The sequence below is a fragment of the Physella acuta genome, unplaced genomic scaffold (genome assembly GCF_028476545.2).
Source record: "Physella acuta isolate Inbredline_101_S28 unplaced genomic scaffold, ASM2847654v3 ptg000713l, whole genome shotgun sequence".
NCBI classification, from domain to species: domain Eukaryota; kingdom Metazoa; phylum Mollusca; class Gastropoda; family Physidae; genus Physella; species Physella acuta.
In genome coordinates, this window is record NW_026732231.1 from 317,185 (window position 1) to 342,500 (window position 25,316).

Sequence of the window (25,316 nt, forward strand, 5' to 3'; positions counted from 1 at the left end):
AAATGGAAGCTTCATGTATATGGATTACAGCCCCTCCACCCCCTCCCCCTTATTTTGTCTTGAAAAGCTTAGCATACGTGTCATGCCTTCCTAGAACACACCTAACATGTTGTGATGCGCCTGATTGATTTTTCTTGATAACACATACATCAACGTAAAGTATACACGAATAAGCGGCTTAGACGATAGAAAATAGGAGGTGGGGCGGATTTCGAGGTTAGATTATCTCGATGTTTGCAACACATTCAGGTCTAGGGGAGGTCACTACAAATTGCACCTCATTAGGAGCTTGGCAGGTAGAATACAAATACAGCTGGCAATCATAATCTAGCCGAAGGAATTGCATTTTGAAATATAAGAAAAGGAAAAACATCGAGTATTTATCAAAGCAATAATTAGAACTATACAGGCGTAGACGTGGGTCATTTTGGTGCTAAATATTGTCACATCTAGTGTAGTAGGCAGAGGCGTAGCGATTGGGGGGGGGGGTACACATGTCCCCAGGCGCCGACCCTAGGGGGCGCCAAAATGGGTTGTAAAAACAAATTAAAATGTCATTTTAGCTGCATTTTTGCATTATAAATAGTTTGAGGGGGGGGGGTGCAAATCAAGGTTTGAGGGGAGGCAAATCAAAAGTTTGAGGTGGGGGGGCTGAAAATTTGCTGCCGAAGGGGGCTTACATCGTGATGTAGTTGTGACTTACAACGTGATGTAGTTGTGACTTACAACGTGATGTAGTTGTGACTTACAACGTGATGTAGTTGTGACTTACAACGTGATGTAGTTGTGACTTACAACGTGATGTAGTTGTGACTTACAACGTGATGTAGTTGTGACTTACATCGTGATGTAGTTGTGACTTACAACGTGATGTAGTTGTGACTTACAACGTGATGTAGTTGTGACTTACAACGTGATGTAGTTGTGACTTACAACGTGATGTAGTTGTGACTTACATCGTGATGTAGTTGTGACTTACATCGTGATGTAGTTGTGACTTACAACGTGATGTAGTTGTGACTTACATCGTGATGTAGTTGTGACTTACAACGTGATGTAGTTGTGACTTACAACGTGATGTAGTTGTGACTTACATCGTGATGTAGTTGTGACTTACAACGTGATGTAGTTGTGACTTACATCGTGATGTAGTTGTGACTTACAACGTGATGTAGTTGTGACTTACAACGTGATGTAGTTGTGACTTACAACGTGATGTAGTTGTGACTTACATTGTGATGTAGTTGTGACTTACAACGTGATGTAGTTGTGACTTACATCGTGATGTAGTTGTGACTTACATCGTGATGTAGTTGTGACTTACATCGTGATGTAGTTGTGACTTACAACGTGATGTAGTTGTGACTTACATCGTGATGTAGTTGTGACTTACAACGTGATGTAGTTGTGACTTACAACGTGATGTAGTTGTGACTTACATCGTGATGTAGTTGTGACTTACAACGTGATGTAGTTGTGACTTACATCGTGATGTAGTTGTGACTTACATCGTGATGTAGTTGTGACTTACATCGTGATGTAGTTGTGACTTACAACGTGATGTAGTTGTGACTTACATCGTGATGTAGTTGTGACTTACATCGTGATGTAGTTGTGACTTACAACGTGATGTAGTTGTGACTTACAACGTGATGTAGTTGTGACTTACATCGTGATGTAGTTGTGACTTACATCGTGATGTAGTTGTGACTTACAACGTGATGTAGTTGTGACTTACATCGTGATGTAGTTGTGACTTACATCGTGATGTAGTTGTGACTTACATCGTGATGTAGTTGTGACTTACATCGTGATGTAGTTGTGACTTACATCGTGATGTAGTTGTGACTTACATCGTGATGTAGTTGTGACTTACATCGTGATGTAGTTGTGACTTACATCGTGATGTAGTTGTGACTTGACGCAGTGACGTAGCGAGGTCGGGTGTCAGTCTGTTGAGGTTTCTAGGGTTTGAGGTCAGTCTGTTGTGGTGTCTAGAGCACGGGTTCCCAACCTGGGGGTCGCGACCCCCAAGGGGGTCGCGAAGGTCTTTCTGGGGGGTCTCCAACTAGTATACTAAACCTTAGAAATTTGAAACATAACATAAATATTTAGAAGAATTATTGAAATTCGGCTTCATTAACATCATTGGAAATGTAATAGAGAAGAAACAAAGCGCACTGTACAAAGTTGTTCTCAGTCACGAATCTATGAAATCTTCAAAACTAAAACGTCATTTGAGACGAGTCATTCGGAACACACCAAAAAATATATGGAGTTCTTTTGTCAGTGAGAAGCTAGTTGCAAACGCCAGAGACTTGATCGAACATGAAGTTTTCACCAGCATTAGTGCAAGCATCAAATGAAGTCGCGATAGAAATTGCCAAGCAAAAAAAAAAAAAAAAAAAAAAAAAAACAGGAGGAGAAAATCTCATCAAACGCTGCCTGTACGTAAATGTTAAATAACACATTTTTATTGAAATTAAGCTTTCACCATTGTTTGCTTTTCAAGTTGATAAATCAACAGACTTGAGTTCGAGTTCGCAGTTGCTGGTCTGTGTCTATATTCATGCGAATGATAGCAAGAAGAGTTGCTCTTTTGTGAAGATAGCATGGAGAAAATAAATACCTTTTTTGAAACTGGATGATTAAAATGGGTTAGAACGGCTATTGGGGTTTGTACGGATGGTGCGCCATCTATATTTAGCTCAAAATCGGGCTTTCAGAAAACATAAAAGATTTAGCTCCCTAACCACTGCCCTAACCAATCGACATCAAGAGTCCATTGCTAGTATAAGTCGTAAATTATATAAAATCTGGAGCCTTTAAAGAACTGAGCAAAAGCATTAATATAGATCACGAGGTTCTGCTCTTCTACACTACAGTACGTGGCTGTCAAACGAAATGTTGTAAATTGTGTTTTTGAGTTGAAATCTGAAATCAAATTGTTCTTGGAAGTGCAAAGGAAACAAGACTTTTTGGTATACATAGAGTGGTTGGAGAGAGTATCATACCTAGCAGATGTGTTCGAACATCAAGATAAGCTTAACCTGAAGCTTCAGGGAAAATGAACGAATATTATAACTTTCCATGATAATCTCGGGGCATTTTTATCAAAGCTGCAAAATCGGTAAAGAAAATAAATCTTGGAAATATTGTAAATTTGAGAAACTCTGCGGTGTGGTAGATGAATCTGATTGTGAGATAATTAAAATTTTGAAAGAAGCGATTTCTGGGCATCTTGAATCTCTTGAAAACGAACTGCATCGCTATTTCTCTGAGCTGAAAAAAGAAAAATGTGCATTTACGCATTACCCATTCTCTTCTTCCCTTGATGTTGCCAGCATTCCCGATGAATTACAAGATGAATTCTCAAAATTGATTGACTTTTCGAAAATATATTCTCAACACTATTCTTCGATTAAAAACAAAATTAAGATAATTATAATGACATAGGTTGGCGTTAACAAAAATTTTTTTAAAATTAAAAACTTAACCACGAAGGTTTAGTGAATAGTATGCACTTTTGCTCATGCTATTAGAACAGTTATTAAGAGTAGTTCATATTGAAAGTCTACTAGAAAATCTTATTTTAGTGCTTATTAATCTCCATACTAATATCGGCTTTTTAATTCTATGGGGGTCGCGGGTCACTAACTTTTTATAAAAGGGGGGTCGCCACTCGAAAAAGGTTGGGAACCACTGGTCTAGAGTTTAAGGTCAGTCTGTTGTGGTGCCAGAACTGTAATTGGCACTGACAAGATTGGGAGTGGTTTTGTAAGTTCCAGTTAGAGGTAGAAATTACACAAGGAAAAGGTATTCCACGCCATACATTTTTCAACACTACTTTTCCAGCTTTGGGTAAAGAGCTTTATCAGTGACAAACTCAAAACAGCCTATGTTGTAATAAAAAAAAACCAATGATTATTTCAAATGTTTATTGGATTGACCTCACCGGAAGCCATATCAAAACAACCACCATCTACAAATACAACATTGGACTCAGCACTAGCTACAACAATGGACTTATCACTAGCTAAACACATTGTTGGGTTTGTTCCCATGGGTCAATTCATAAATTATATATATATATATATATATATATATATATATATATATATTACATACACACATCAAATAAAAAAAATAAGCCACTGGTGTCTATAATGTAAAAAACTGAGATCTACAAACTAATATAGGTTCAAATGTGTATATAGATCTTAGTACAAAAAATTGACAAACAATTCTATTGATTAACTGCTCATTGTTTGTTCTATATAAAGAGATTCCATTGAGCTTGTGTTGTTACAGGATATGAATAGATTTGTCATGTAACTTTTGGTTTTAAACAACACTACAACTTGGGACATTTGAAACTGACAAAGTCATCACAACGTGGGGACAATATACATAACATTGATGATCTTACTCTGAATACACACATGTAATTGAGTTCTTTATCTCTTGAACTACACACATTTGATTGTAAAGTATTGATTAACAATGGTGTTTAATTACTCTGGTCATTAAACTTAGGCTATAAATATATAATAAAATGATTTTAACAAAGTGCCCTTAAACACGATTGACTGGAATGTCACCATTTCATAAGACATGTATCACTAGCTAATTACATCTTCTCATGATGGACAACAGTTAAATGTGAAAATGTGATCCACCCCTAACATGATATCAACAGCATGAGTGAGACCACAACACAGCTATACATTTCTATTCAATACAAGTGTCAATAATCTAAATACAATACATGTAGACAAAAAATCCAAAGCCACTTCTTGCAACAATCTATCAAATATGAGATCTGCTCACAGTTCTTGAACTAATGTTTAAAAATAAATTGCTATAAATATGTTTTGGTCATGACAAAATTACTATGTAATTTTAGAATAATCAGATGTGTAAGGTATGCCATCTAGTAAAATAACTAGATACTATTTCTTACATTTTGTATACAATGATGAGTGTAAAAATTGATTAGAAAAATATATAGTACATTACTGAGAAGCAATCAGTCTTCTCATATAATACCATCTATTGCTTGATAATGAAATCAGTAAAAACACTACTTGTTCCATTTATACATGGCAGCAAGAAAAGGTTGATCTCAACCCAAGTATAGTCATAATTGTAAATGGCAGTCAATAAATGCTCACCACAAGCTCTAGTTAAATAACAGAAGATATATCATATAAATAAAGGCAGCAAACAGCCCATTCTTCTAAACTTAAGACAATTTTATAATTCAGCGACAAGAATGTTGATCAATTGAAAACACCAGTAGAATAACCTGGTATCAGCTACACTAGCTACAACTTGGACAGTGAAAGACAACTCATGTATTTCTAAAACTCCTATATTGGTAACCTTGATTTATCAAAAATAGTATTGGAAAAAAGAAAAATAACAAAAACTTTTTAAAAAATATAATAAAATAAATAGAGTTTTATAAGGTAGCATTTCACACAAACATTCAGAAACTCTTCAGCAAGAAACCTATCCACAGTTTTAGCATGTAAAATGATAACATTTACCCTTCATAATGTAGTTTATTCAAAGGTTAATTTATTAAACAAAAATAAACAAGATTTTACTGCTTACCATTCTAAATGGCTACTAATAAAGTCATGGTGATCACTAGCACTATTGAGATTCAGTTTTATTATTCAGAAATTATATATTCATTTAAAGCAGTACAAATAAATTGTAGAGCAAAAATAGAAATTGACCGCCTAAGAAATAAATATTTTCTCAAGCAATAATGTGTTTCCTGATTTCTAAAATATTTAAAGGACATTTTCAATAACTGAAACACTAAATGGTTGTAACTGTAACCAAATTAGAGTTGTCCTTTAGTCTCATTTTGTTCATCTAACAACCACCGCCTCAGAAAGTGTTCAACTTAAATCAATCTAGTTTTTCATATAAAAAACAAAGACTGGCAGGAAGTTTCATCTCTGATATATATAAACAAAGATCTATTGATGGAAAAAAAAGTTCACAACAAAAATAAACTTTTTGATTTTTTTTAAAAGTTAATTTCATATAGAAAATATACATTTTAAAAGAAGAGGCCCAGTACCGTAGTATAAATCATCCTTATAGCTACTACCATAGTTTAGGAACTATAAAATGGCAAAGAAGATTGAGTTGCTTTTAAATCAATAGTAAATAACATCAAGTGCACACACAATGCTTCTCTAACATATATCACAAGAATTGCATTTCTTTTAAAAATATCTCGTAGGCAAAATCATTAATGTAAACAGACCATGTTTCATCAAATCATAAGTTTCACATATTACAAAAACTAGAACTACAACAAATGCCATTTCCTGCAGCAACAAGCATATGTAATATATTTGAAATAAATAATAAATAAAATAGTCTAAAGGGATACCTTTGTTTGGGGATACATAGTTTTTAAAATGACTTCAAAATTCTTAGTTATATTCAGTTTTTTTTCTATCTAAATGGTAGTTAAGACAAATTATTCCTTACTGTCAATTAATGATACATTAATTATGTTACTATAATAAATTGTATAATTATATAAAAATGGAATGGACCTTCACTAGCATGGATAATAAATATGATTATCTGGAATTTTCAATCTATCAACATGAACAAATATTGCTGAATGTACCACAGGAGGTTCTATTGTTTACAGTATACAAAAGTATTGTTCAAATTGTGCTTTTGTCATTGCTCTTCTGTAAATAGATTCTGTTAATGCCACAGACAGCAACAACAATAAAATTACCAGAGTTAATAAAAAAATGTATATGTATAAAGAGATAGTTAAAAATAATGGACATGAGATACTTTTAATTTTTTTCCTGAATATTCAACAAGGTAACACTGATTATAAAAAAACCATCACAATTTACTGCTGTATAAAAAAAATACTACGGCATATTTCTTAATGTTCAAAAGCTTTATCACCAAAAAATGTTTTGTGCATGTTTATGTACATTCAACTAATCCAATAATATTACAAATCACAGATTCAGTTTTTGCAACATAAAGTCTGTAATAATCATTAAACAAAAATGTAATTAGATTTTCTTTAGTTTGTGTTTAAAAAAGAACAATCGTATTGTAAACAAAATAATGACTATTGAGTTAATGCAAAATATAACCAACAAGTAACCAAGACTGTTGCCAAACTTTTCAAAGTCCCATTTTGTCTGAACATATTCTTTACGTCCCTGATAGTCTAGCAGCACAGCATGTAGTTGGTCCATCACTGCTAATATAGATGAGACATGGAATAACTGGTGGGAATGGCCAATGATGTCAAAAATTCCAGGTACTAGTCGTTCAGGTAGATGAGAAGCATAAAGAAATGCTGCTAAAAATGCAAACATAAACTGCCTGGTGTGAAGGTAGTGGGCAGAGAGATGTAGCTCACTAACATTATTGAAAACAATGCGGTAAATTAATGGAAAACTGTCATATACATAAGGAACTGCAAAAGCTCCTAAACGAAGAGCTTTCCTTAAAGGACTTGGTTTCATAAAGCGCGTCTGACATGAAACTATTGTGCAGATGACTGCATTAACAGCTGCTATTTCAACATAATTATCACTGTACCATTTAGCATTGTCCAGGAGGTTTACTGGAAAACAGTAGGCTCTATACATAACAGCAACACCAAAGCTAAAGAGACTTAGAGCAGAATAGTCCAGAAAAAAACACACATGCCTAGCACAGTCAGACATAACATTGAAGAGATGAGCTACAGCACTGGCTAATGGGAAGGCACAGCAGACTAATAGGTAGGATAGAAGTGGCCAACTATAGCAATCATTCAAAAAGTCAATGCTCCATCCAAGGTGTAATGTCACATACACAAAGTACCTGAAAAAGGTAAATAGATAGTGTAAATTATCAAAAACAATATTGAATTCAATCCAGAAAAAATTAGAGAGTGATTCAAGTATAAGATCTTACACTTATTTTTGTCTACTTAACTAAATTCAAGTTATCGTGTTCCCCAGGAAATAGAGCAACGTACCATATCTGGTTAGTGGAAATCATACAAAAGTTGAAATAAACCTTTGCCAACAATCTAATATTTTCATCTTAAATTTTGTATACCTGGCTTTAATTTTTTCAAGTTATCAGCTTTTAACTTATTTTAAGAGACTTTTAAGAGACGTGTAAGTAGAGTATGTACAGTTACAAGTTATTGCTCAAAAATTGATAGAAAACTACAAAGTTGATCAAATAATTATATTTGGTCTGGGCCAACATAACTGAAATGGTACTCAATTCATCACATCCGGAGCATTGAGGGCTTATTTTAATCGGGCAAAAATTATTAATCCACATGTATCAAAATTTTGGCATGTTATGTGTAATCGATTCTGAAAAACTGGGCTTTGCAATTTTGTCTGTATGTCTGTGTGTGTGTATGTGTGTCTGTAAACACAATAACTTGAGTACCGTTACAGCTATGTTGAAAAAATTTCATATATAAGTATTATATCAAATTTGTAGTTCTGTATCAACTTTTCAGTGATTTCCAATAACCGGAAGTGGAACTTATTCTACTTTCAATTTTTCAAAACCCTATAACTTGAGTACTGTTTCACAGATAGATAAAAGAAATTTCACATATAAGTAAAATATCTAATTCTCTGCCTTCTGTCAAATTTTGAGTAATTTCCGTTGACCGGGTGTAGTAATTTACGCTATTTCCGATTTCTAAAAAAAGGCATATTAATTTATAAAGTACTAATAATATTCCACACTATTATACACATTGTTTTTCGTTCACTTGGTGTGCAATTTTTTTCCTATGGGATTTTATGCCATTATAAAAAGTTTAAGTAATTAAAAATGGATTAAAAATCATGTCTATATCCCGAGTTGCCATTCCCTGTTGTTTTATATAAGAATATTCGAGATCACTCCCGGTTTATTTTCAGAGAATTCCATGAAAATTCTGGTTTATTTTCAGAGAATTCCATGAAAATTCTATCTTTTTTTACATAAAATTTCCTACAGGCAAAATAAAAACAACATATTCTGACAAACACTGGAAACTACATACATCTTTTTGTAAATGGTCAACTTTCCTTAACTCTTTAAGACAGTAACGATGCTCCCAGCGGTCGGTCCGCCGGCCTGCCACACCGTAACGACGCTCCGAGTGGTCGATAAAATTTTCTCTATTTAATTCGTTGTTTTTCAGAATCCAAGTTTTTAATCGTAAATTTTGGTCATGATAACGCTAGAGTAACCATTTTTCGATGTATTTGCTTCTTGTAGTTTTCTCATTAGGTTGATTTTGTAATTTATAGAATTTTTTTGTAAAACAACTTGCAAAACGACATTTTATTAACACTGCGGAATGCTGTTCAGCGGCCACGATTAAACATTTACGTCGCCACATTATAAAACTAAAAACCAAAATTAATGTATTTAAACTAAGACTAATCCGATCCATGATTTTTGTAGAAAAATTTATTTACTTTCGTTTTCTATGAATAAGAAATAAGATATGGGCCGTTTAGCCGCAGGGGTACTCATAAAAAATGAGTGGAAAAAAAAATTCCGGTAAAACCTGAAAATAATTACGGGCTTAAAGAGTTAAAACATAGGTTTTGCTGGTCTATAATATTATTCAGGCCATTTACAATAATCCACTGACACTTACCATGTAGGTAGAAAATGTGTCCATATATTTAATGTTTCGTTTGTAGGATCAAACAGACTGAGTAGGCACTGAGTAACAGAGCTCTTTGGGTGGCGATAGCCTCGAAGAATATAGTGCTCATGAAAATGCTCAGGGACCTGCACAAGAAATTTTTTTTATTAAAGTAAATTTATAATGTAGGCCCCTATATGGATAATATTCATACATTGATTGTCATTATGTTCAACAAACCTGATGTACATGATATATTGGACCACTGAGGCCTTGACCTGTGGATACTGACATTCCAAGCATTGCAAAGTTCTGATGTAAGCAGGGAAGCACTTGGTACAGTGGAGTAGATTACAGAACAAGGTTTTACTCTCACTATCTGCCCAATCATCACAGGCTAGAAAAAAAAAAGAAACAATTAGCAATGGGAAACTTTGTCCAATGATATATTAATTAACTATGCAAAGAGACCTAAAAGTTATTTTAAAACACAAAAATATTTCATAGTTATAGTTTCAGGTAATTTTTGTTGAGTTTCGGTAATTAAACTTACGGTAAACCATAGTTTATTTGACCATTGAAATATAAATAAAGTGAAAGTCGATTATAGTAAATTAATGTTGTAATTTTTAAAGTTTAATCGACAAAAGGAAACAGGAATAAATATAATAGTAAATTTAAATTAGTAGATCTAAACATTAAAAAAATATATAAATAATAGTCACATGTAATAATTTAATGTTTTTGACTTAGAGCGGATTTGCGACCATTAATTAATTAGATCTAGCTAGCCGCTAGGCAAAATAAAAAAAAATCTAGATTACGAAAATAGAAAAATGATTACAAAAATGTGAAAATGATAACAAAAATAGTAACAGTGACTAGAATAGAAACAGGGTTCTTAATATATTTTGAAAATGAGACCATTGTAACCACACCATAATTTGTGCTTATAACTGAGAAACTTTTGTCTGCTATTAAAAACTACTGGTATTCCCCCCCCCCCCCCACCCAACAAGAGACGGTGGATAGGTCACTGAGTTCACAGTAGCCCAGTCTAATACGTCATATCATGAACAGTACCATAACTTTTATTACCCTCCCCCAGCCAAACATCACTAACTACGTACTTGGGGTCACGGTGAGTTCATACAAGTTTAGATATCAGTGACCTTAGTTACTAGGAAGGGTGGGTTAGCCTAGCCCTAATCATTTTCTTTGCAAAGATTTCAAAAACAGTTTGGAGAGATTTCTAAGCTTTGTATGGCCGATAATTCTTTCATTAAATAACAATTTTAAATACTTGTAACACATTTACACTGTCAGTCACGCAACAACAACAAAAAAAAGACGGTCTAACACTCCCCCCCCCCAATGACGTAGTAACTGAGAAATCGGGTTTCTTCTATGATACCCAGCGAAAAACGTCATACCACAGTGTAGACCTGTCCAGACTTTTTAAAGTCTGAAATTCACTTTTCTAAATTCAAGACTTTTTCCAGACTGCCATTATGAACCCTGTTAAACAATGTTTAGTAGCAGAAATATTTAGCTGAAACACTTAAAAATAACTAGTTATACAAAATGATTAATAAAGCAGTAGCCCTATATAAAGCACAATTAAAATAAATCTAGCCAAATTTTAAACATTCTGTATTAAAAATAAAAGATGACGCCAAATAAAGTATGGTTTACAGTACTTCTGGTGGATTCCGGAACTGTGTGACAGACTTTGCCATCTTTTTACTGTTTTTTTAAAATGCTATACCATTCCGGAATAATAAGCGACGCTAAACTAAGGTTTTACCTAGTTTCATTTGTGTTTGGAGTTTTGTACATTAATTCAGCTGTAGCGTACAAATTAAAATGATCTAGCTTTCTATTATGATTGATATAGACTATAGACCTAAATAAAAAAATAATAATAACAAAAATATAGGTCCCTTAAACAAACTGCTTGTATTTCTGGCAACTATCTCTATACTATAGTGTTCAACACATCTACGGAAACAAAACTGGGATATATGAGATGATGATTTTGAACAAGAAAAATGTTCAATGATCAACACATTTCAGGTGCTTTTAAAATTGGAACATCATTTTACTTAGAGTTAGACTGCAAGATAATATATCAATAAGCTCGTAATACTAATGTGGGGGAGCGGTAACTAAGATGGAAAACAGATCCAATTCTCAAAACCTCTACTTTTAGGGTCAATTTTCAAAGTTACATTTAGGCCTAATAAATTAATACAAGACTAGTCTAGCCTCTAGATCAAGAATCTAGATGTCTAAGTCCTAAGCCGATCAAATGATAAATTATATTTATCATAATATAGGCCTAATAGATCTAGAATCTAGTTACTAGATTTCTAGTAACTAGTAGATTAGACAACTAGTCTAAAACTAGATCTACATCTAAATCTAGGTCTAGAGTTTTCGAGTCTAGAAAATTCAAATTATTGTCATTAGGGCCTATTGACTAGTGAATAGTGTAGTAGAAGCTAAGTCGGCACATCGGTCAATGAACAATAATTAAGGTAATCTATCGTTTTAGGTACATAAAATCGCCCGCGGCTAGTAATGTACGAAAAAGTTACCTCATTTCAAGGCTTTATGGAAGTAGGCCTATATATTCATTGTGATACATTTGTGTCAAATATTATAGATAGGGGCCTAATTGAATAATAAACCTAAATCATTAGCTAAATATATCAATTTAGGCAAGAAATTAACTTTAAACAGCTGTGTTTGCAAGCAGGATTTGCTATATAAAAAGCGGCTATCTGTAAGTTAGAGTGGCTTCCCCTGAATCTTGCGCTATAAGTTTACAATAAAAAAAAAATAAACAAGATGGCTGCTGTAGTAAATGAGCAATGTTGCATCTGTTGGAAACAACACTAGTTTTCATTTATTACTGAAAAGTTTCAATTCAATTGTTTAAAAACAGGCCTAAATCCTCCTAAAAACGTGAAATAATTATTAAAATTTAAGGAGTCACCTGTTTTTCACATTACTACATTACTAGTCGCGGGCGATTTTACGTACCCAAAACGATAGATTAACAGATTTCTAGATCTAGATAATCTAGAAATAAATCTACTCATCAATGATTCAATAATTCAATATCAATAAATCTGAAATCATGAAAAATCTTCATAATTTAAATTTACCTTACGCTTACGGCTACGGTAAATTTTACCGAAAGTAGATCGAGATAGATTAATTATAATAGATATAGATCTAGTCTAGATCTAATTGTAATTAGTGGTCAATACACAATGGGTGTCCATAGCTTTTACTTTTAACAAACCGTGTTCACTGTGTTCAGTTCATGTACCAACTCAGTCCATCAAAACAAATCATGATTGTCAGCATCCTAGATCTAGATCTAGATCTAGAATCTAGTCCGACGGTTGCCAGATTTTCTGCAAAGAAATGAGAAAACAAAACAAAAAACCCTAAAATTTGTTATTTGGGGTCTAGCACACTTTACATTATTGTATTACACACGTATTATGAGCTTCCGACCACCAGTATATAGATCTAGATCTAGGGCAAAATATTAATAACACTGTCACTGACAATGTCAAAACCTTAGCCTTAGGCCTAGAATCTATGTTATAGAATCTATATAACAATACAGTGAATACAATAATATATAATTTTGGAATCCCCGCTTCCCCCATTTCTCTCCCCTTACTCTTACCTTTGCCTAAATTTAGGACACAATTTAACAGGTCCCAAAAAAAATAACATGTGTATGTATGTATATCGTTTTTATTTCAAATGAGGCTACACTATAAGCCCATCTCTTTAAAAAGAAAATGATCTTACCTCCCCATCCCCATCTATCCGTGCTTTGTGAAATTGTAGTTGCTAAGGAACTGGCTCATGTGGCAACTGCAACATGGACTGGTCGCGCACTTGTTGTAAGGCCATAGAATCATAGAATAATATAAGGCAGAAAATCATGTTAATTATGCTTTAAAGTGCAAAATATTAATATGTTCCTTATGAGGAACGGGCGTTCCCTATTTGGCACAAATGTAAAAAAAAAATGTGTTCGCTATTGGGAAATATAGACACATGCAAAAAGTGAAAAATTAAAATCTAAAATGCGAATGAATACAAGGATAAATAGCCTAAATAATAGTTAGTTGCACGCAATTTTTCAATTGATAAAAATGACAAAAATAACGACAGGGTTGTATTAATGGGACTAAATGTTGCAAAATGATACCAAATTTATGTTTATAGGATAAACGGTTCTCTAGATATGACGGTTTTAGTGTAAAAATTGCGGGGACAACTAAGCCTATGGAGAATGAAACTAAAAGTTGGTCACGTCGAGAGTACGAAAAAAGCGAATGGGAAAATCTTCTAATAAAAGGCATAATTATAATTTCTCAAAATTATTACATTATCGCAGTTTAACTTTGCGCGCGTCTAGTCTAGAGCGAAGAGAGTACGTAAGACTAAAGTCAGAGACTAAATTGTAATAAAATGTTTTTAAACAATCTTGTTTATTAGCTTTAAATATATTTACGCTTAAGGAAATACCAAAGATAGATAAAAATGTCGATGAAAGCTTAATAATTAAAAAAAAAGCCTAAAATAAAATAGGTTTACCGTTTAACAGTAAATGTAAAATTTACAGTAAATAGCTACTAACTACTAGACTCTACCCTAGAACTAGACTCAATCCCCATCATATGTCTAAAAAGTGTAAACTCTAAAGTTTATCTAGATCTAGATTTAAATGAAATTCCCGATTATTGATTTTTTACGGAGACCTGCATGGTGCATTAAAATTAAATTAATTTAAAACAACAAAGATCTAGATCTAGAATCTAGCTCTACTCCAGAATTCAACCCTGATTATTCATGATCTACGATGAGCCATGGCCTTACGCGAAATCTATTACGGGTTGGTGGAATGCAACGAGCATCGATGTTTTAAGGGCGTGATCTAGATCTAGATTCTAGATCTATTGAGAGACATTTTAAAAAAATATGCTTCCTGACAAAACTTGATTAATTAAAAGTAGGCCTAAACAAGTAAACATGGATATGGTTTAAATCATGGCACAATAAAGAGTAGTTTAAAAATGTTAAGAAACAGAGCAAGTTACAGTATTTATTATAACATACATGGAAACTTATGCCCATGGAAACTTATGCCTACATTAAAAAATAGAATAAAACAAATTCATAAACAGAGTGTGTCTGTTTATTTTATTAATTATAGATCTATAGGAAAGTCTCAAAGTTTACAAGCTTTTAATTTTAAGAGTCATGTGTGAATAGAAGCAACAATCTGGCTAGTTTTGTGTACAGTGTAGTAGGATGTGTAGTCTCAAAGTCAAATGAATAATCTAAAGGCTGATTATTTATGAATAAATTAATACATGCATCTGATTTGCAGGAATAATCAGATATCATAACTACATATTGACAAACATGAACTTAGAATTTTATTTTGTTGAACAATGAGCAGTCACATACATTTATTTTATATACATTCTTGTGTTTCATAAAGAGACTAACTTTGTGCATTGCAATGGATATAGCTTTTATTTATACATTGTACAATATAACTTCTAAAAGAACTTGTACATTAAAACTCAAACATCAGATGCTTACTGATCATATCAGTTATTAAAGTATCTACATTGAGTTCTGAGTCTTCACTATTTTCCTCATCAATTGACCAATAAGCAATTACAAATCTATCAAGTTTTGTCTCACTAGCTGAGAGTCTTAAGACTATTCTACCAAAATAAAAGGTGTCATTGTCATTTATACATTCCCACTTGTGTTTCAGCAGTTGGCCAGTCATATCCTCTCCATTGATAATTTTAGCTAACACTTGTTTTTGTCTGGTCTCCACATTGCAGAATATTTCATCATTTATAAATAACTGACCTTTAGCCAACTTATCAACAACATCTATCTTTAACTTCTTTCTTTCTTTATTTTCTTTCTTTTTAATTGATTCTTCTCTTCTCTGTATGATTTCATTTTCAATTTCTCGCTGTTGGGTTTTGTGTGATCTTCGCCTGCGAGCACCTTCAGTTATAGCAAAATCAATTAGCTGATTTTGTTCATTGATACTTTTTGCATCAAGCCACTCCATTGTTTTATTTAATTTAGCTTTAACCTTGCAATCTACAAAACCTATAGTGGCATTTGGCGCTCGACGAATTAAAAAATCAGCCATTCCTAGTATTCTCTCACAGTGTATATTGTGTGGGGGGGCAGACTTGGTGGCCTCAAGCATTTCATCAGATGGATCTGATAAATAACTGCCCATCTGCCTTTTTATAACAACAACAGTTTCTTGCAACAAACAAGACAAAATATTTTCTAGTTTAACACTGTCATGTGCCCTATTTAAAAGTACTGCATGGACATCATCATGTTTGAGGGAGACTTCCTCAAATATTGTTGTGTGGCTTTTAATCAGCACTGGACTAGCAATCAATTTCTCCAACATGCTAACAGCATATTGAAAATTTTGGCTCTGTAAAAAAATAAAATAAAGTAGTAACTAACATTGTAGTCATTGAAAGAATGAAAATCTATCAATTTTTCAAACGAAGCACCTACTATTTGAAGATTTGTCCTGCCCATTGCATTTTTGTACAGAAGGGTCATCCAAGGCCCAGTGATAACTTTTCCTACTAACCCAAGAGCTTGTAACTGAAGTAATACATCTTCTTTACATAAATCTTTGTATAGATTTTTACAAATGTTATTGTGGTCATTTCTGTGAACATGAATTTATTATAGAATAAAAATGTGGTGTCAACATAAAAAAAATAATAAGTAAACACAAGCTAATTAATCATACAATTGTTTAAATAGAAATATTGGAGAATACCTCTTACAGAACTTCTTTAATATTTCTTCATATTTTATAATTACTCCTGCCATGTGAAATAGCACATGGTGCCTATTTCCCACATATCTAACAAAGCTGCTAGGTGTTACATTATTGTCTTTTAAAAACAATTTAAATGCAGCTGGTTCACCTTTTGAGCTGTACCTGGGGAAAAAATGTTCTTGTAAATAATGTTGTTCTAAAAAAATTGATAAAAAGTATGATAGTCAGTAAGATATTAGTAATCAACATATTTATTAATGTCTTTATTATTGGAAAAGTTTTCTTACCTTAGTTTTGATATGTTATATACTATTGAGACAGCAGCACAGTCTTTTCCACATGCTGATGTTGTGCCAATGGTTTTGTCCAGTTTTAAAAGATATTTCCTACATTGTGAAGCTATAGTGTCCAAGGGATGTATATTGCAATTTAATTTAATCAGCTGGACATTTAAATAATTTTCTAACATTTGTCGGACACAGTTATTTACCGGGGCTCTATCTGACAAACAACTTCTCATTTTCTTTTGACAATTGTCCATGAAATCAATATATGGGATCTTTTTAAATTCAGAAAATAGGGAACCTATTTCTCTCAAAGCAGATAAAATGTTTGTAGAATAATCATAAGCTCTTCCCCCTGCCACTCTTTGTGAAGATATAGTGTAATCCTTTCTAGGTGGATAGGTTGAAATACTAAATGCATTTATATGTTTCTCCCCTGTAGTAGTGGCATCAAACGATATTGTCATTGTGCCGCAATTCATTATGGCTTCACCAACTTGTATTAATGATAGAACCGCTGGCTCATAAATCATTCTTGATATATTTGAATAATGTGGAAATCTATCTAAATTTTTGTTGCATACTGTGCTAGAAAATGATTGTAAAATTTCACCTACTCCTCTAACTGGGCAATGACTTAAAAGTGATCTATAAATGCATTTTCTAAGTTTTGGACAATACCTATTGCCAGTTTTTGTTTCTATGTTTTCTTCTTTGTTCTCTAACTCTAAGTATAGATCAATTAAATTGTGATGATCTGCCAGAAGTTTACTTAGTTGCTGTTTCAGAGAACTAACTTCTTTTTTAAAACTTTCAATGACTTCTTTCTTATTGTCAATCACCATTTTGTGATTCAACAATGAGTGTTTCATTTTGCTTCTTAGTTTTGTGTTTTTTATTTTTAATATCATAATTTCTTTCTTTAAATCTCTTGTTGCTTTTGTTTGTTCAATAAATCTGCATTTTCTTTTTTCTTCTATACACTTGATTTTCAAAGTTGTAATCAATTTTTCTTTTTGCTTTACAGATCTTTTCAAATGTCTAATTTGAACAGTGTTTGTGTCTCTGATTTCTTTCCTTAAGGTTTTTATGGTTTCTAAATTTTTTCTCAATATTATGTTTTTTTCACAACACTGTGAGCACTTCTTTCTGCATAAAGGTTTGGTAGCTACCCCCAAATCAAATACTTGTGTATCTGTTGTAGTTTCATCCATTGTCATTGTCTCTTCACTCAAAGCAGTCAGCTGTTGTGTAGGATTTTGGTTATTTTCATTTCTCACAGATAGTGGTGTTGCCTGTGTGTTTATTCCTACATACGGTTCTTTGAAATAACTAACCAACTGATGCCAATTTCTTTCGGGGTTTGATTTTAAGAGCATGAATTTTTTAATGATTCTGTTTACAGAGTTTCTGTTAGCAAAATAGATTTTTGTTGTTTTTATATGTCTGTTTCTATCTAATAGCTCATCAAGTACCTTGGAGATATTTTTATTTTTTATATAGTACAAATAAACAACATTGCCTATTCGCACTTCACCACTTACATCAGAATAGCTTTGATAGAGATTTACTACATTCAAGGCATTCTTCTTCTCCATTCTGTCTTGCCTATAAATAATTAAATCATAAGTAGTTAATTATAGTTATATTATTTAATTTTTGACAATGGATAGCAAAAAAAAAATTAATAGTTATACTTATAATATATTTTATTATTAAAAAAAAAATACACGGACCTTTTGAAGAAGGGCATCGATACCACTAATTAAAAGTGACTGGTTTTTGTTTTTGTAACGTCCGAAAAAAATATGTTACTACTAATATATCAAGTTTTAGGCTTAATAAAGTTAATTAAACTTTGATAATATTAAACATATTAATATATTTACTAGAGTTATTAGTTAAACAATAGCTAGTGTGTTTGTGAGAGCTTAAAAAAAACAACTGAGTAATAAAATAAGCTAGATCTAGTAAGTCGAAAAAACTATATGCCTATTTTAAAATAAATAGTATAGTTAATAGGCCTACTTAATAGGTTGACAGACATTGAAATATGGTGTTTTATTAACAAGAACCTTACAATTTAAACAATAATTGAATCACTAATTTTAATTTTATCAATATTAATCATGAATAAAGCCTTTAGGGCTAATTAATTAACTAGTAAGTTCGGGGCTTAAATACTAGATTTAAGGCTGAACGGAGATGCATGTTAAGCGGTATCGATATTACTAGTATTGGTCTACTTTGTGAGACCATTTTCAATATTTTCTCGTGCGGCGTCAAACCGGCCCGTGACAAAACGGCCCCGTCAAAACAACCCCGACAAAACGGCCCCGTCAAAATAGCCCCGTCAAATCGGCCCCGTCAAAAGGTTCATAGACAAATGGATCCCGTCATTTAGGCTCCAGTCAAAAGGGCTACCGTCAATAAGGCTCGCGACAAAAAGGCTCCCGTCAATAAGGATTCTAACAAATAGGCTCCCGTCATTACGACAACCGACAATTTGGCTCATATCATTTAGGCTCCCGTCATTTAGGCTCCAGTCAATTAGGCTCACGACAAAAATGGCTCCAGACAAAAGGGCTCCCAGCAAAAGGGCTCCCGTCAATATAGTTCCTGATAAAACGGCTTCCGTCATTTAGGCTCGCGTCAAATTGGCTCCCGTTAAATTGGCTCATGACAAAAAGGCTCCGGTCTTTAAGACTCTCGATAAATTGACTCCCGTCTATGTGGCTCCCGTCATATAGGCTCCCGTTATTTAGGTTCGCGACAAATTGGCTCCCGTCAATATGGTTCCTGACAAAATGGCTCGTTATTTTGGCTCTCGTCAATACGGCTCCCGACATAATGATAATGGCTCATGTCAACACCCACCATTCCTCAATGGACTACAGAAATAAGCCTAAGATAATAAAGCATCCTTAGCTTTAGGTCGCCATGTCTTAATTTTAAAAAAAAGTATTTCTTGTACTGTATTAATTTTTAGTTTAGTGGTCATCTGTTACATTTCTACTTAGGGGTGTAGGATGCTGCCGTCCATTATACACACGCCAGGTTAGGGTCCCTACGATACAATTACAGTCAATATGCTTCCAGGTTATTAAAAAAATATGACTTCTTTGACTCCTTGCCCCCTTTTGATAGTCAAATAGAGGACACGTAACTGTTAGACCGATCCTCCAAAGTGTACTGTGGCGGACCGGGCAAGGGATGGGCACCAACAAGGCCGAGTTCTATTTCCCTACAACCAAACACACGCTGTCGCCGGCAAAATTCTTTTTAAAAAAACAACAAAGTCCATGGCACGAGAAGCCGCTACATATGAAGTGGGCTTTCGTGATGCGCGGTTCTTATTTGCGGCATTTGTTAGGGACCCGAAATCCATTGTACATTTTTCAATGTTAAATAGGTGTTTGTGATAGTGGTTGAATTTGTATCCTGTACTATCTTGTATCCTACAAATAATAAAAAAAATAATATGATACTAGAAACTTCAGTTTTATATACGTTTACTTTTTTTTTTTTTTTTTACAAGAAATATAATAGTAAACTTTTAGGGCCTATACTTGGAATTATCTCCCCTTAGTAAGTTTTACAAAGGGCGATGCTGACGTACATAAACGCTTTGTTGTCTCTTTCAAGTTTTTTCCCGAGCCGACCCCCATCCCACCCCTCTTTTTAGCCTCGCAAGTATCGAGTAGATAAATGTATCGTTTATGAACTATTTCCTAGGCTTGCGATTTAAAGTAGACTAACACATTGCTCAAAAGGCATGCATAATGTACAGACCACCCCCCCCCCTCCCCCACGCCTTGTAATACTAGCTAGTATGATAGTTAACCTCTTCGTTTGTTGTTTTTGTAGTCCAGGGATCAATTTTTCAAAAGCATGTTTGCTAGCCGTCATCCTTTTATGACGCCAACATGGTGGGTGGAGTGTCGATTAACATCGACTGTCGTGGACTGGGAAGGAGGGAGGGGGTCCATGTGGACATCCGTTCATTGAAATTAACATGTGAAAAACCTAGACAACAAACGCAAAATGTGTAACATGCATGCTAAATTTAAACAGAAACAGCTGAGCTTGGGTCGTGTGGCGTAAACAACAGCTCAGCATGCACTTAAATCAGGTTAATATAAAATTACAATACTCGAAACTTTGTAGAAAGCGAACTGTTTAAAGATAAAAATGTGATAACTCCTCAGAAAACGGTTTCTTTGTCGGGAAGTGTTTTAAGTCGGGAGTTATTTAACCGGAGCCATTTTATAGTGAGCCAATAAGTCGGGAGTCATTTAGTCGGGAGCCAATATGTCTGGATTTCTTTTGTCTAGAGTCCAATTGTCGGGAGCCATTTTGTCTGGAGCCAATATGGCGGGAGTCCTTTTGTCGGGAGCCCAACTGTCGGGAGCCCATTTGTCGGGAGCCAATATGTCGGGAGCCCAATTGTCGGTAGCCAATATGTAGTGAGCCCTTTTGTCGGGAGCCCATTTATCGTGAGCCTTTATGTCGGGAGCCAATATGTCGGGAGCCCATTTGTCGGGAGCCAATATGTCCTGAGCCTATCTGTCGGGAGCCTAAATGTCGGGAGCCCATTTGTCGGGAGCCTATATGTCGCAAGTCAATATGACGGGAGCCCATTTGACGGGAGCCAATAAGTCGGTGCCCTTTTGACGGGGCTATTTTGACGGGGTCGGTTTGTCGGGAGTCGATTTGACGGGATCATATTAACGGGGCCGTTTTGACGGGGCCGATTTGTCCCAGGTCGTTTTGACAGGGCACCTATTTTCTACATTATTAATAATTAACAAAAAGAAGTCTACTAGGGCATTTAATTAAATAGATAAATATATTACACTCAATCCATGTTTAGTTCAAGTGTGTATCTTTTTACAGAATTTTTATTTTAATAGCTCGATTCCCAGTTCGATCATGATGACAGCGAATTAGTTACAACTAGAGCGGGCCTTCAAAACAGTTCATATTTGTATAAATGTGTTTTGTATTAACATTTAACACAAGATAATTACGTTATCAACATTTAAACTCCAATTTTTGTAAGTATTCTTTTTTTTTTAAGCGTCAATGTCATAAAATTTATTATATTTTACAATCAATCAGTCGGCGCGGAAAGGGTTTTAAAAAAGTATCGATACCGTTTAAATAGTGTCACTCGGAGGATTGCTTTGTGAGACGAAGTTCGTCGTCTGCTAAAGCGTAAAATATTACAAAAAAATAGACTTAAGCAAAAAAATGAATTATTAAAATAATCCTAACAAATACAGAGCTAGTCCGAGTGTTAAAATATTTTATTACAATTTTTGAAAACTTACCTTTTTTAGTGGCTTTTGTTTTGACATATAGAAAAGTGGTCTTGAACAAAAAATTAATCTGCCGTAAGCGGCCGCATCAAGTCGTTCCGACTAAAGTTAAAACGGGTTACGGAATCACGTGATATCTATTTTAAAGCCGTTTGATGCGCTATGTGTAGACGGCTGTAGACGTAGATCTAATTATTTTCTTTGTAAACGAAAGGTTTTGAGACTGTGACGTCATATTTTCTTGGTTTGTGCAACTAACTACAGTAAATAAAGAGTAGGCCTTAGCGTACATTCGGTTTCTTTCTTGGTCAATTATTAATGAAAAGAAGTGCCCTCATAGTCAGGGAATACGTCTCATTTTTATGGTGTATCGGTGTTTACATGTGGAACTTTACTGTTTAATTTTTTATTGAAAACCACTTACATAATGATAAAGTTATGGTACAATATAGAAAAAAATAAGGTCTAGTTACTCTAGTATGATAAATAAATTGTATGCTATGCCACGTAGAAATTTAAGTCTAGATCTAGATCTAGATTTCTAGATCTAGATTCCTCTACTTCTATTTTAATTTTCGAAGTGACTACTCGGAAGAAGATTTTTCTCCCCAACGTCTCCACTTAGTCGGCAAAAGATAGCTCTGCGCATGCGCAGTGACCTATGGCTAGTGTCAGGGCTAGAATGAGGGTTAGGGATAGGATTAGGGTTAGGGATAGGATTAGGGCTAGGATTAGGGCTTAGGGTTAGGGATAGGATTAGTTAGGGTTAGGGTCAGCGATAGGATTAGTTAGGGTTGGTATTTTACTATTTTTAAATTTAAATTTTCCCTTTCTGCAATGACATTTGCTAATCCTGCCCTCTTTCTGTAAATATTGTTTGTTTTTTGATGGCTCAACAAGCAATATTGCCTCTATCTCTACTTCCATTCTTCCTTGTTCTTGTTTTAGTTTTTTTTAGAAAACAAAAGACTCCAGGGTGATCTTTTCCAACGATTACATGTCACCTCCTGTGCCACCCCTCATTTAGTTAGATGATTGTCATGTACAGACCAAATCTCTGGTTGAAAAAGCGGTGGAATCCTCACCTCTCTTGTATCTAACAACATTACTCGACAACAAACGTATCCGTTTAATGGCGTTTATCCTTTGTATGCTCCCGTCATCCTTAGTCGCATGGACCCCATTGTTCATCTTATAAGGATAGCAATTAGCATTGTCTCTTGATGTTCTGCCTAGTTGCATGTGGGCTGTTACTGTTGACTTGATTCTTTGATGGTTGTTTCACCTTGTTGACATAGAAGGAGCTATGACAGACAGTAGAAACGGCACCATTTTGCAATATTTAGGTGTTGATCCTTTGTGTTTAAGATACTCAGTAATCTCCAGTTGCTTGGATCCAATGGTTTACCTTATGAAGGATAGCAACTAGCATCATCTCTTCTCTTGAAATTTTCATCTTATTTCTTTCTTTATTTTAATGGTGTCTAGGTAGGAGCTATGCAATAACACATGTTTTGCAATATTAGTATTTTTATGTTTGTCGTCCTTATGGTTTGTCGGCCTTATGGTCTGTCATCCTCTTGGCTGTCTGTCATTTGGCTGTAAGGCTTTATGTCTTGTCAGCCTTTTGTCAGTGTCAGCCTTTTTTCTTGTCAGCCTTTTGGATGTAGGCCTTTTGTCCTACTCCCGGAACGGGTATGCTAGTTACCACTAAAGCAAACAGAGTAATAGTTTATGAATATCAAAAATAGCTTTTTAAATTTCTCTGCTTTTATGACTGCTTCTGTCAAGGCCTTGGTAAATGTTACAGACTATATCCTCATGTAGGTAGGTGGGGCAGCATGGTCAAACACATGATAAATCATGAATTGGTTTCTGTTCTAGAGATCATGTTTTCCCCATAACAAACAGCTCATACCTCTTGGGCCGGTACTGACTACTTACAATAGAGAGAGGGGAAGTTTAGGTTATGATTAGCCTAATATAAATTACAGTATTAATTTTAATTTAATGTTATGATAGTAATTAAGCCCAAATTATTTAATCCTTACTTTTAGATAGCTTTATATTTTCTAATTTCTTAAGCAGGTGAAGATATGGACCTGTTGGAATTAACTTTCCTGGGTACAGCTTCTGCTGTGCCTACACCCACTAGATGTGTATCATGTACAGCATTAAGGCATGGTTAGTAATCAAGTATATAGGCCTTTATATGATTGCTTGTTTGATGTGGATTGCTTTAGACTTAATTACATTTCAGATGAAGGTGTTTGGTTGTTTGATTGTGGGGAGTGCTCACAAGTGCAGATCATGAAAAGTCAAATAAAATCAGGAAAAATCAGCAAGATCTTCATTACTCATCTTCATGGGGATCATGTATGTACTAGTATGATATAACTCAATTTGTCAGTATCTTTAAGATGGTTACACCATTTTTTTTACCCACCAAAGCAAAAAGGTAAAAAAACGTTTTCATATCATATTGGATAATTGGTGCACAGTTAATCAGAAAATTGCTTACCATAAAAATTCTACAGACCTCAAAACTTGAAAGCCCTGTTGTGAGTATATTAAAAGTTTGAGTTAGAATCTGTTGATACTACTCTAGCATCCTGTAAATCACTGCTCTTTACAGATAAGTAGATTTTTTAAAAAGATCTTATCTTATGACCATAGATTGTTTAAATTAAAAGTTGTATTTCTTTTAATAAAATGTTTCAGCTGTTTGGTTTACCAGGGCTTTTATGTACTATGAGCCAAAACAACCAAAGAGACGAACCAGTGGAATTATATGGCCCTTTAGGGTTGAGGCATTACATCTGTACAGCCTTGTGTCATTCTCGTTCAGATTTGAACTTTGATTTCATTGTTCATGAGTTACAACCACTGGATGTGCAGCTACCAGATAATATTGAGGTAATCTGAGTAATTAAACATTTTCGTACACCATTCCTGTAATGTCTAAAATGGTACTGTTATATATTTTTCAGTGAGACAGTTGTAAAGGCCCTCGTCATAACGACTCCTCGTATAGAGGAAGTATTTCAATCATGCACAAAAATCACCATTTTACACCTCAGTACTTCATCATATACAGAGTATAGGGGACTTATTTTAATCTGGTAAAAATTCTAAATCCAGTTTTA

The 25,316-nt window shown here is 34.1% G+C and overlaps 2 protein-coding genes across 15 annotated transcripts in view; one reads left to right on the forward strand and one right to left on the reverse strand.

The window, feature by feature from the left end:
* Window positions 1-5,968: 5,968 nt before the first annotated feature.
* On the reverse strand, window positions 5,969-13,105 carry LOC131949753 (membrane progestin receptor gamma). 2 transcript variants are annotated; one of them, XM_059311635.1, is made up of 4 exons: window positions 12,990-13,105; window positions 9,917-10,073; window positions 9,686-9,822; window positions 5,969-7,881 (listed from the first exon to the last, which is right to left on the reverse strand). In XM_059311635.1, exons 2-4 carry the CDS (start codon window positions 9,977-9,979, stop codon window positions 7,077-7,079), a joined length of 1,005 nt encoding a protein of 334 aa, XP_059167618.1. In that variant the 5' UTR covers window positions 9,980-10,073; window positions 12,990-13,105; the 3' UTR covers window positions 5,969-7,076. The 2 variants fall into 2 exon arrangements, with proteins under 2 accessions (XP_059167618.1, XP_059167617.1); XM_059311634.1 differs by having other exon boundaries at window positions 12,979-13,072.
* Window positions 13,106-13,569: 464 nt separating this feature from the next.
* The window catches only part of LOC131949754 (zinc phosphodiesterase ELAC protein 1), a 20,825-nt gene continuing 9,078 nt past the window's right edge, over window positions 13,570-25,316 (forward strand). The window contains exons 1-4 of one of the 13 annotated variants that reach the window (XM_059311640.1): window positions 13,570-13,608; window positions 24,259-24,354; window positions 24,431-24,546; window positions 24,892-25,086. In XM_059311640.1, coding sequence (XP_059167623.1) covers window positions 13,587-13,608; window positions 24,259-24,354; window positions 24,431-24,546; window positions 24,892-25,086 — 429 coding nt within the window. In that variant the 5' untranslated portion in view covers window positions 13,570-13,586. Of the gene's footprint in view, window positions 13,609-22,453; window positions 22,634-22,832; window positions 22,859-22,907; window positions 22,964-23,885; window positions 23,998-24,255; window positions 24,355-24,430; window positions 24,547-24,891; window positions 25,087-25,316 lie in introns of those variants that run through there. The other 12 variants (XM_059311638.1, XM_059311641.1, XM_059311643.1 and 9 more) reach the window with 12 other exon arrangements.